We start from the raw sequence: 12,520 nt of genomic DNA, 5'->3' as shown, positions 1-12,520 counted from the left end.
ATTTTATTCCAGGGAAGTCTACATATTCAGTGAGTAGGTGGGCCCAGTTGTATATGAAAGAAGTGGTAAGATTGCACGGGGTACCAGTGTCCATCGTGTCTGATAGGGACCCTCGATTTACCTCCAGCTTTTGGAAGAGCCTTCAGGAAGCATTAGGTACACGTTTGGATTTCAGTACGGCTTTTCACCCACAAACTGACAGTCAAACTGAATGTTTAAACCAGATACTGGAGGATATGTTACATGCTTGTGCGCTAGAGTTTACAGGGAGTTGGGACTCTCACCTGCATTTGATAGAGTTTGCCTATAATAATAGTTATCAGGTAACCATTGGCATGTCACCGTTTAAGGCCCTTCATGGGAAGATTTGTAGGTCACCTTTATGCTGGGATGAGGTTGGTGAGCGGAAATTACTAGGACTACAAACTACGAACGAGGCAATACAGAAGATTAGGGCCCGAATGTTGACGGCTCAAAGTAGGCAGAAGAGTTACGCTGATGTTAAATGTAAGGATCTGGAGTTTGAGGTAGGTGGAAAGGTGTTTCTGAAAGTGGCACCTATGAAGGGAGTGTTGAGGTTTGGAAAGAGGGGTAAGTTGAACCCTCGTTTCATCGGGCCATTTGAGATCTTGGAGCGGGTTGGCCCTGTAGCCTACCGGCTGGCCTTGCCCCCATCTCTTTCTGCAGTTCACAATGTTTTTCATGTTTCCACGTTGAGGAAATACGTGGTAGACTCATCTCATGTTGTGGATTATGAGTCTTTGCATTTAAATGATAACCTGAGCTACAAAGAAGAGCCCATTCAAATCCTCGCCAGGGGAGTGAAAGTTTTGCGTCACAAGGAGATAGCTTTAGTAAAGGTTGTTTGGCAGAATCACCAGTTTGAGGAAGCAACGTGGGAGCGCGAGGACGACATGAGGATGCATTATCCCGAGCTTTTTCAGGGTTAGAACTTTCGAGGACGAAAGTTTCTTAAGGGGGTAGAATGTAATATCCTGATTTATTTTGTAATTAAGTTTTTTTTTTATGTTGGCTACTTGGATAAATTATATGAGATTTATGTTTTTGGCTAAGCTAAAATATGATTTGATTATTTGGAATTAATTGAGTTTTATTTTGGCTTGTATTTGGGAGATTTGATTATCTATGGAGATAATTAAATGTGTTTATTGGTTTCTAAAAGAATATATTATATATATATATATATATATATATATATTGGGAATTTATTAAGGAATTTTTGTTTTAAAGGGAAAAGGAAGGAGTTTAGTTTTTATTATATATTTTATGGAAAGGTTAAAGAAAAAGAAAAGGAAAAAGAAAAAAAAAAGTAAGTTTTCTTTTTTCTTTCTCTCTCCCCACGCACGCAACCCTCCCTTTTCTCTCCTTCTTCTTCTTCCGTTCTTTCAACCTAGCCGCCGCAAGCAGCGCCGCAGCGCCAGCACGCTGTTTCCCGCCGCGCACGTAGTCGCCGCTCGCCTCGCCGACGTCAGCCCCTCGTCCAGTTTTTGCTTCTGCGCGCCGTGCCCAGCCAAGTCGACGTCGTTCGCCCGCCACTGCCTTTTTTAAGATTGCATAGAGTTGGATTATTTTGGGCAAGGGTTGGTGTTTAAGTCTTTTTGGAGTGTAATTGGTGTTGGAAACAATTTTAGTTATTACCCATTGTGTCACTTTCAGGATTTGGATTTTTTTTTTTTTTTGAAGATTCTGGGGCATTGCTATCAAAGAAGAGACCATTCTTTTCATCATAGCGTTTTAGTTTAAGTAAGTTTTGTGTAAGTTGGTTGGTTATCCTTCGACTTGGACTCCGAGGATTTTACTTAATTTTTACTCACTTTTTGCTAAACTAAACTTGTAGTTAATGTCTTAGGGTTGATTTGAGTTTTATCCAATGGCTATAAAGGAGTTTTTGTTTTTGTGCAGACTTTTTGAGACCAAAGTTTGAGGTAAGTAGTATTATTATCGGTGCCTTCATGCCAGGTGACCTAGATTAGACCTATAAAGTTACTTGTGAACTCTGGAGCATGATTTTGTTTGTCATTATGTTTTGCTAGTTGCATAGCAGTTACAAGTATTATGAGCATGTTAAAATTTCTAATCAGTACTGATATTATGTATGTGATGCATGAATAGACCAGTAAAGCGGTTTATTGTCTCGCCTTGACGATATTATTATTATGTTTGACGGTGTGCCTACGAGCCGCTAGACATGCGTGAACCGACAGGTTTACGTTCATGTTATTATCATGTTTGACGGTGTGCCTACGGGCCGCTAGACATGCGTGAGCCGACAGGTTTACGTTCATGTTACTTTTATTTTCATGTTTCATGTTTTGACGGCGAGCCTACGGGCCGCTAGACATGCGTGAACCGACAGGTTTACGTTCATGTTATTATCATGCTTGACGATGTGCCTACAGGCCGCTAGACATGCGTGAGTCGATGGGTTCACGTTCATGTTATTATCAAGTTTGACGGTGTGCCTACGGGCCGCTAGACATGCGTGGGTCGACGGGTTCATGTTCATGTTATTATCATGTTTGACGGTGTGCCTACGGGTCGCTAGACATGCATGTTAATGCAAGATAGTACGTCTTTTGGTTTTCCTTTCATCATCAAAAATCGATGTAGCTGTATGAGCCACATACTATCTTTCTTTGCTCGTGGATGCATAGTCTGATCTCGGTAGTAAGATCACTTACTGAGTATTTTATACTCAACCTTTATCTTTATTTTTTTTTTCAGGTAAGGGCAAGGACACTCGAGCGACTGACAAGAGAAATCCGTGACAGTGCCAAAGGAACCAGAAGTCGCTTCCACATTTGACCCTTTTATATTTTCGCACGTTTTGTTTTTTTTTTTTTATTTCATTCATGGTTTTATTATAATTTAATTTATTTTTTTTATATATAATTTGTTTATTGTTAAAAAGGATGCTCGGGTTGAATGATTTGAGATTTTGAGATGATGTCAGAACATTTTCTTACATACCTAAAGTAGTTCAAAATCGTGATTATTCTATTTTAATTTATTTTATCTTTCCTTAATGAGAATATTTATGCATGCGTAGCGATCCCCTTTTTAGTAGTCCTAGGAGGTGGGGTTGTTACATATATATTAATCTTCACTTGCATTATATAATTAAAATAAATATTCTCAACCATGTATATCATATATTTTTAGTTATATCACAATTCTTAGAGGTCTTTTTAAATATAAAAAAATATTTAAAAATATTTACACTTTATAACAAAAAGTTTCAAAAGTAAAAAGTAAAACACATTTGAAATTTTTTTGCTATAAAGTGTAAATATTTTTTGGATTTTTCTATTAATAAGAATTTCCCCAATTGTTATTATTTTTCACCATATATTCAAATTTAACTTTAAATTAATATTTATTTTATAAAAAATCTTAAATTATGATATATGATTTTGTTGAGAAAATTAACATGTAAAAATAATATAAATTGTATTAATTTTAAAAGAAATTCAAATTGATAAAATAAATATGTTATATAAGTTCAAACTATATCAAATTAATTATAAAATAATAAATAGTCGTGATGGTTTTTTTAGAACTTTATGTAAATTTAAAACATTTCCAAGTAGAAATCTCACGAAACAAAAACAGTTATTAAAATATTCTCATATATAAAAATATTCCTACAAAACAAACATGGTATATAAAGATTTCGGAAATCTATAATTCCTAATCTATATAATTCCAAATTTCTAAGATTCTAGTTATCTACATTCCAAAAAAAACAACGGTCTCTAAAATGTTAGATCGCTTTTTAACATTTTTTAAACAGTCAAAATAAAATGTGGCACAACAGCCCGTGTGTGGCTACAAAAATTGCACGTAAGTTTCGGTATTATTATGTCTTGGTGGCAGAATTTTTTTTTTTTCAAATCATTTTTATAAGTTGACATATTTTTTAGGGCTACTTTTAAATATAAAAAAAATAAACTAAAATATTTACAAGTTCAAAATTTTAGAACTATCAATGATAGACGTAATAAACATTGATAGACTTCTATCAGTGTCTATCAATATCACTGATAGGCACTGATAGAAGTCTATCAGTGTCTATCAACGTCTATCATTGATAATTCTAAAATTTTGCTATATTTTTTAAATATTTTCAACAGTTTTACCATTTGAAATAATTTCTCTATTTTTTAGATAAATAAACATCAACTAAAAATTTTAGTGTTTGTCACATCAATAATTGGTCATTTTCAATAAGCTTCTTGTGACAAATAATTAACGAAGGTAACATTTTAAATTTTTTTCTCCGTCTAGTTCGTATGGGCTTTATTTTCCTTTTTCCTTCTCAACTCCTCCTTTCTTTTTTTTTATTTTCTTTCTATGGCTGTTTTTTAAGATCTAATTATTCTTCTTCTATTTCATTTTTTTCTTAGATCTAAAAAATATTACATATGACGTCCTATTATTGTTTCACTAAATAAAAGTTCAACGATATGTTTTAAACAACCTATCCCTTTATGTTTTCAAATATTACATAATTCTAATGAAATAGTGGAATTTAAAATTATGGCTTAAGTTTTTTTTAAAAAAAAAACGATAGTTTGTACATTGATGCAACATAATAGTAGAAAAAATAGATATCAATATTTCTAAAACCATTTCTCTAGTTTTAGAAAAAGGTAAATCCATATTCCACGAATTGGTCAAAAAAAGGCTATTAGTTGGTTTTATGATTTAAATTGTAAGATTTTGGATTTTTTTTAAAAAATTAACATTTAAGTGTCATCCATTGTATTTAAACAACGTCAATAGTTTCATTTGATGGCACTAATCATTTCAGTTCCTTTTAATTTTTACCGTAATTAATGATTAAGTGGTTTTTGAATGGAATAATCACTTCTATTTAAGTGTTTAAAAAATTGAATTCAAAATTTTGTGTTCTGTATATGAATACTTTGTAGATAATTTATTATGTTTTGAGAACGGAAAAAAATTGGAAGTTTTTTTGTTTATATCCTAAAAAAGTTAGAAAAATATGTGTATAGTTGAAAATTAAAATGTATAGCAAAAAAAAAAAAAAAAAAAATCAATTTCATTTACAAAAAACAGCACCAGATACCCCAACTCAACTCAACTTAACTCTGCATCCATATACATATAATAATTACCAACTCAACTCTGCACACCAAACACAAACAATGTAACTCTCCAGATAATAATTACCAACTCAACTCAACTCAACTCTCTGTTTTTTATTACGTATCAAAAACCCCCTTAGTGAGTTTTCAAATAGTCGTATACACCTATGAATCACCATGTCTTTCTATTCTACTACACCCAAGAATCAATAAACCTCTTTTTGCACCTACACTTCGAACAATCAAACATCCATAGAAATTACAAGAACGCTTCACTCTATTCACCATCTCTTTTGAACACTTTGTCTCTAGTAGGAAAAAAATCAAAGGATTTCTTGCACGGGCAAAATTGCATAAAGTTCTAAATGCTCTAGGATTTCCCAAGCTCCGAGCATTCCAACATATTACACTCATTGTCTCTAGCAGGGCTGCTAAATAGCCTCGACCAAAAAGATTTCAAGATTCTTCCATATTCTTAACATTTCTAGACTCATCATTTCTCAACTTTTTTCCATTTGGAACATTCACCATTTGATGATCATCCCCAATATCATGTTAATCGTCATCATCTTTATCATTTTCAGTGTAATCATCTTTGCAAATGAAAATTGCCAAAATATCCAAGTCAACATGACTGTTCAACCTCTGAATTTCATCTCTATCAACTTTTACTTGGTAAGTTTTCTTCCAATAGTCTTTAAGATTCTTCTGTCAATTAATTACTTATTAATTACTTAGGGTCCATTTGGATTGATTTAAGAAAAAAGTTTGTTGGTGAAAATTTTAAGTGAAATGAAGAAAAAAAAAAGGCATTTTAAGAATCTCATGTTGCTTAGTTTGGGAAGTGGAATATGTTGGGGTTGATGCCCTAAAGTCTCGTGCCCTGTAGTTTGTAAACAGTTTGTACGAACGCTTGTATTGTATAATATATGATATTTACTTCACATCTTGTTTTTTACTCAGTTGTATGTTTTATTTGCTTTACCACAAACCAATAAACATAAAATCCCTAGTTATCTGTATGTAACTTAAGCATGTATGTGGTGACATACAAGTGGATCATATCTTGAGTGATAACTAAAATGGTCTGTAGTATATGGGTATAGGAGGGAAACCTTATCCTGGTAACACTACGGATGCGGCCCGCTTTGTAGAATGGTCACAAATGTTGTGACTTAACACAGATGGTCTGATCTTGATCATTCGTGTAGGGGACATGTGAGCGGGGGCGTACTATACAAAGAGTTTGTATAAGACCTGACCACGAAGTGTTAACGTCTCGTTATATAACACCATTCATGACAGAGACTCTACTTCACTAGGATGACCATAGGTAACATGACCTCAATCCTGAGTGAGTTGGGAACTCCTGCCATTGAGGGCGGTCCTTTGATTTGTATGAGTGCAAGTAACTAGGTCGCTGATTCAAACCTACCATTTTGGGGATTCGTCTGATTTGGGAGCTGGGAACTCAGTTACACATGATGAAATTCACTTTTTTCCTGAAGTAAGGACAAGTAGATAGATAGCTCCCTTAGGGGCTGATTCCAGAGCTTGAACAATGTGGCGTCACACACCTTCTCTTGGCCCGAAAGGTGTTCACACATAGTTGAACTATGTTATATTGTTCATTAGAGGAAGCAATGGTACTTAAGGAGTGAGATATAACTATAGGGGCAAAATGGTAAATTGACCTAGTTGTACTTACGAACATCTATGAAAGTTCATCATACTCATGATTGGTTATATCCGATAGACATAGAAATATATCTGTGGTAAGAAGAGTTCAACTGTTGGTCTTTAGTAAAATGTCTGACAGTTAACGGATGGTAGATCTCGTGGTTAAAGAGTTTAGTCAGCTATTCACGGACCGTTGGAGCTTCGAGCCACAGGTCCATTAGGTCCCCTAGGTAGTTTGGATAAAGTCGATAATCAATGTTTGGGTCAATTTGAAATATTCAAATTGACTAGAGGGAGTTCGATTATATATGATATAATTGAATTGGTTGATTATATATATGATATAATTGACTAAATTTATGAGATACATTACTTTGGAGGAAATTAGATATAAATATGATTTATATCATATGGAGAAGAAATTACTATAGTAGATATGTGATATCAAACTATAGGGTAAGAATATAGTATGATTATATTCATTAATTATTAAATTGGTTAATTATATGATAATTGGCCTAAAACTTCTCTCGGACATGCGTTAGTGGGAGAATCTGAAATTGGTTATTGTAACCAAAGAATAAAATGGAAATTTGTTTCATTTTGTAAAAGTTCGAAAAAATTGGCAATCAGTGTGAAAACGTTACGATCACATAGCTTGAGAGCCTATATGATAGTCGTTCATCGCCTAAACGATCGCACACCAGCGTTTAAACAATCGCTTAGCTTTCTTAAACGATCGCATAGTGTGCCACGTTTTTTAAACGATCGTCCTCCATTTACTAAACGGTCGCTTAGTAAAACTTACACGATCGTGTAGATTCTTCTAAACGATAAACACATATCTATACGATAGCTCATTTTCTCTCCCACTTGCTTATCGTCTATACGATTTGTTCTTTCTCCAACCTCTACCAAATTTACCAAAGACCACACTTTGGATTCTCACTCCGAGAATACCAAGGGCTCCATTTGATGATGTCATCCCCACTGCTTTCTTGTTGTGACTGTTTGTGTTGTTGCCGTTCGTGTAGACAATCGTGTTGCAGCCGACTTATTTGTTGGGCGATAGAGTTCGCGTAGAGGTCTTCCGCTGCATCTGAGTTCCAAAGCTTGAAGAGGGTCTTCAACTGGTATGAGAACTCTTTTCTTTGTATTTTTATTGTTCGAAGCATGCCGTTAATTAGTGTAAATTGCATAACTGTCTGTTAGAATGTATGTGTTGTATTTTGGTCACAATGAAATCGAAAAGATCTGAACACGCTCATGGATGTTCTTCGTTAAGAGTTCCTTCAATTGGTATCAGAGCCAGGTTCTGATATTCCAATTTCATTGTTGCAATGAATTACATATACATTCTTTGTGGGTGCATGTTTGCTCTGTTTAATCGTTAAATTGTTGTGGATGTGCGGATTAATGGATGTTTTCGTGGATGTTAGCCTCAATTTGATTTAATTCTTTTACATTTGTGGTTGTTTGTAAAGGCTCCTGCGTTTTTTACCATTAATAATCGTTATCGAGTCTGTAATTCAAAGTCTATTTGAGTTTTGAGTCGTTCGTGAAGAAGATCGGAGCAAGGGATGAAGTTCTTCAAGGAATGAGACAATCAAGGGTTGATCGCATCGTGTAGACGATGGGTAAGCGATCGCTGAGTATCGGGTCGTGTAGACGATGGGATCAACAAGCCACAAACCGATTCAAGCTGATCAACAAGCCACAAGCCAATTCGAACTGATCAACAAGGTCAAAGACTGCTCCAAGAAAATCATCTAGCTCAAAGAGCGACCATCCAAGCTTAACATCAGAGTTTACTTTTCGAGAGAAAGCATCAAAGGATTATGTATTAGAGATTGTACTCACTTTACTGAAACTAATACAAATACAAATTTCAATTCTACGAATTAAATTTCATTTGAAATCTCGTGTGAACATACATTTTAGAACATTAATTTATGTTTTAAAAAAAATTTGAAAAACATAAATAAGAAAACAAGATTTCTTGATGTAGTTGTTCAATTTAATACAAACCTAACATGTAAATGCATACATATGGGCCACACGAATTGTCAATTTAATAGAGATGCCGGAATGCACCTAATAACTCTTATTATTAGTAATAACCATAATATTAAGTTTCAATCGATATGTCGATATTTTCAAGTTTTCATGGATTCAATATCGACATGAGGGGTGAATCGACATTTCTATTATGTCGTAGAAAAATTCACAATATATATATATATATATATAAAACAAAATGTCACTAATATAAATAAAGTATAAATAAGAGTTGTTTTTAAATAAAAGAAAACGAACCAACTTATTTACGAATAATATAAAATATCACTATCTTTTAGTGATAGACCGCCATATACATCTGTGTCTAATAGATGTCTATCGCAATTTGTCGCCCACTTATAAATATCTATGACATTCTATCACTGATAGACAATGATATTTTGTTATACTTAAAAATATTTTTAGCAATTTTACTATTTAAAACAATTACCCTATAAATAATAAACATGTTTACTTATTTGAAAATAATATATTGTTTATTGACTAATTTAGATTTATTCTTTAATTTTTTAGTTTTTATAATTTTTCTAAAAATGTCCATTGAAATCAATAGTTTATCGTTATTTCCATCGAAATTTCTGTAAAATTAAGGCCTTGATATTTTCATCAACATCGATATTTCAAATATTTAATAACATTTAATATTTAAATTTGGTATATTTATGATAGCATAATGAAAGTATGTTTCCTGGGTCTAACTGTGCCTAATTCTTTTAACAGCCAAACCCATATTTTTTTTAGTATGTATATTTGGATTTTATTATTTATTGACGGATTTTATTTAATATTTAGGAAGAAAAGTTGCAGCTTAAACCTATTAATTTGTTGCCTCGATGATTAGAGCTTTGCTTGCTTCATTTCTTCTTGAATAGGAAATGGCTAACCATCCATTCTTCTCCATGGTTGTAACCAAATAATTCAGCAACTGCAATAAAGAATGTTCTCCAATAAACAGTCCACTTCATAGCTGAATCCTTCCCATAAGTAGTCTCCATTATTGGCTTTATTGAAACTATATTATTGTCCATTCTTTTGAGCCACTCCTCACTGCGCACATGATGTATTCAATGCATATGTCTATCACACTTTCCAAAGAAACTAAAAGCAAATCTAGCATTGAGCCTTTGACATTTAATTTAGGTGCTAAATTATTGAAATTACACTTGGTCTTCGTCGTTGAGTTCATATGTACCTCTAAATTTTCAAAAGTAGCAATATTACCCTTGAATCTCTATAAACATTTCAAAACTTCTACCTAGGAATAGAAAAGAAATCGATTAGATAAAAATTGGGACCTTAAAAGATGTGACGGTGATCCAAATTTTCGTTCTAGATTACGGTCACACTATATTAATTTTCATCTAAAGTTCTAATAATTTCATAATTTTGAATTGTTATAGAAGATCAAGGAGATCATTGTAATTTTTTTAAATCCAGTGATATTTTAAAAACAAATGACAAAGATGAAGGGAATACTCCTTATAATTTAACCTAATTTAGGAAAGATTTTGTTCTCTAGAGTGAAATGTTAGCATAACTGAGAGCTTTAATACAATAGTTTCACTGTTACCTTGTCCGAGTACAGTGCTTGCCATTCAAGAGCCAATGATCAATGACAGTCACATCATCCTATATTGAAAAAGCAAGAGCCTCGAATTTAATATTCTTGTGGCATAACTATAAAATCCTCAGATTTAAAATCAAATAGAAATAAATAAGTCGTTATTGATAATCACTAATTCACTGTCTGAGGAGTATTTGGCAAAGAGAATAATAGTCTACATGAATACCAAAAATAATCCGTTTTAAAACTCTTATACACGATCGTATTGGATGTTTTTAGACTTACAATGAAATTATTTGGTTAGTATGATACATTTAGTGGAAACGTTGAAATTATTTGGTTGGTATGAAACATGTTTGGCCAAAGTAACAAAACATACCCTGTTTTCTTATATGGGACATTGACTTAGGTTAGACATACCTATTTGAGATATACAACTTCTTGAACATAACATCTCATACTTTTGTATATATTGAGAACAATTATATTTTTCTAATAAGTTTTTAAATGACATTATTTTACTAATGCCTCTTTTTTTTTAACCTTATGTTTATTTTCACTCTATTTTTAATTTGTCTTCGTCTTTTTAAGACAACATTAAAATTCTAATGAAACAAAAAAAATCATAGATGGAAATGGGAATGAGACCTATAAACCTAAATTTCAAAAATTTAAAACGAAAAAGGCAAAAAACAACTGGCTTTTTGCCTTAAAAAAATCCAGAGAGGGAAGCACATCGCAGTTATCACCTGAAAATAGAGAAGTAGATTTGCAGAAAGCATCGTACCGCCCGTGAAGAAGTATTTAGCAATCCAATCCTCTTCATTTATATCCTAAATAACACGGGGCCATAAAATTGTCCGTAATACAATATATACAGTATATCATCGGTTTATCAAGAAATCTACCTCATAAACTTGAGAATGAAAGGCATTGGATCAACCGAAAATCAAGCAATGGCCCGTGCCATGAAGTGATAACAGGATGGAATTTTCCACATAAAAATCCAAATCAACACGTACCTCCAAGTGATAGGCAAAAACTTTATGGCAAAAATAATGAACAAAGAGGAGACCATCCTTTTTCATCCATCCTGATATTTTTTTGAGAAGGTCCTTGTAGTTCTTCATATGCTGCTGGGGTAAAAATAAACAAAGTTCTTTACCACGTTACAATGTGTATGAGAAAAATGGAACTATATCGGGAAATCAGTCACCTCAAACATCTCAACGGAAAATATCCTATCATATTGAGCTTCCATTTCAAATGTGCTGATATCTGCAACTATGATGTTGACATTATGCAGTTGAAGATCCCTAAAACCACATTTCGAATTTTCGATTGTTAATGGAAAATAACTCACTCAAAAGATGTCAAACCCAATGATCATGTCAAATAATTAACAAATCTTAAAAGCAAATTTAAATTATCGAGTAACTCAAAACTAAGTTGATGGGTGACGATAACTTTAATATTATATCATCTCCTCACTTATGGACTTGAAATATGTAGAAGACCCAACACAATGTTTGCACAAAGAACCTCCTAGACTCCGGTACCATATTAATCACCGATTGGCCCAAAAACTTAAGTTGATAAAGTAATTTAATATTAAATCCTCTAAATTACCTGCACTGCTCCTCAATGTAACCTCTCTGCGTGGTTGAATTGCAAATTCCTGTTACCCTACAGTTCGTATAATTTTGAGCAACGTACAATAAGAGTGATCCCCAGCCACATCCAATATCAAGAACAGTGTGACCATCCTTCAGTTGTGATCTATCGCAATACATTTGTAGCATTGCCTCTTCGGCATCTTCCAAGGTACTTGACTTGTCATTGAAATAGCAACAGCTGCAACAACATATCATTTGAAAGGTTATTAAAGTGATCAAGTTCAGGAAACTTGAAGCTTGGTATATCACGTAAGACATATTTGGGGCTCTTTTTCTTGTCTTTTGTCCTAATACTCGTGGGGATTTACCTAGAAATATCTACAATACACTCTAGATGCTACTATTGTTTTGTTATCTGTTACTTGTATATGGGGATTGACTTCACAAAT

The 12,520-nt window shown here is 33.2% G+C and overlaps 1 protein-coding gene across 8 annotated transcripts in view; it reads right to left on the bottom strand.

Annotated features, from left to right (window-relative positions):
• LOC120085910 ((S)-coclaurine N-methyltransferase-like) overlaps positions 1-12,520 on the bottom strand; it is a 43,887-nt gene that overhangs the window by 30,244 nt on the left and 1,123 nt on the right. For 2 of the 8 annotated variants that reach the window (XM_039042215.1, XM_039042214.1), the window contains exons 4-9: positions 12,085-12,309; positions 11,672-11,771; positions 11,478-11,591; positions 11,205-11,288; positions 10,462-10,520; positions 9,489-9,938 (exon numbers count right to left, since the gene is read on the bottom strand). In XM_039042215.1, the coding sequence (XP_038898143.1) occupies positions 9,746-9,938; positions 10,462-10,520; positions 11,205-11,288; positions 11,478-11,591; positions 11,672-11,771; positions 12,085-12,309 (775 nt within the window). In that variant the 3' untranslated portion in view covers positions 9,489-9,745. The other 6 variants (XM_039042217.1, XR_005484074.1, XM_039042216.1 and 3 more) reach the window with 6 other exon arrangements.

This window comes from Benincasa hispida, chromosome 9 (assembly GCF_009727055.1).
Source record: "Benincasa hispida cultivar B227 chromosome 9, ASM972705v1, whole genome shotgun sequence".
NCBI classification, from domain to species: Eukaryota; Viridiplantae; Streptophyta; class Magnoliopsida; order Cucurbitales; family Cucurbitaceae; genus Benincasa; species Benincasa hispida.
The sequence above is the reverse complement of the archived record's forward strand: the minus strand, read 5'-3'. Positions and strand labels throughout refer to the sequence as shown.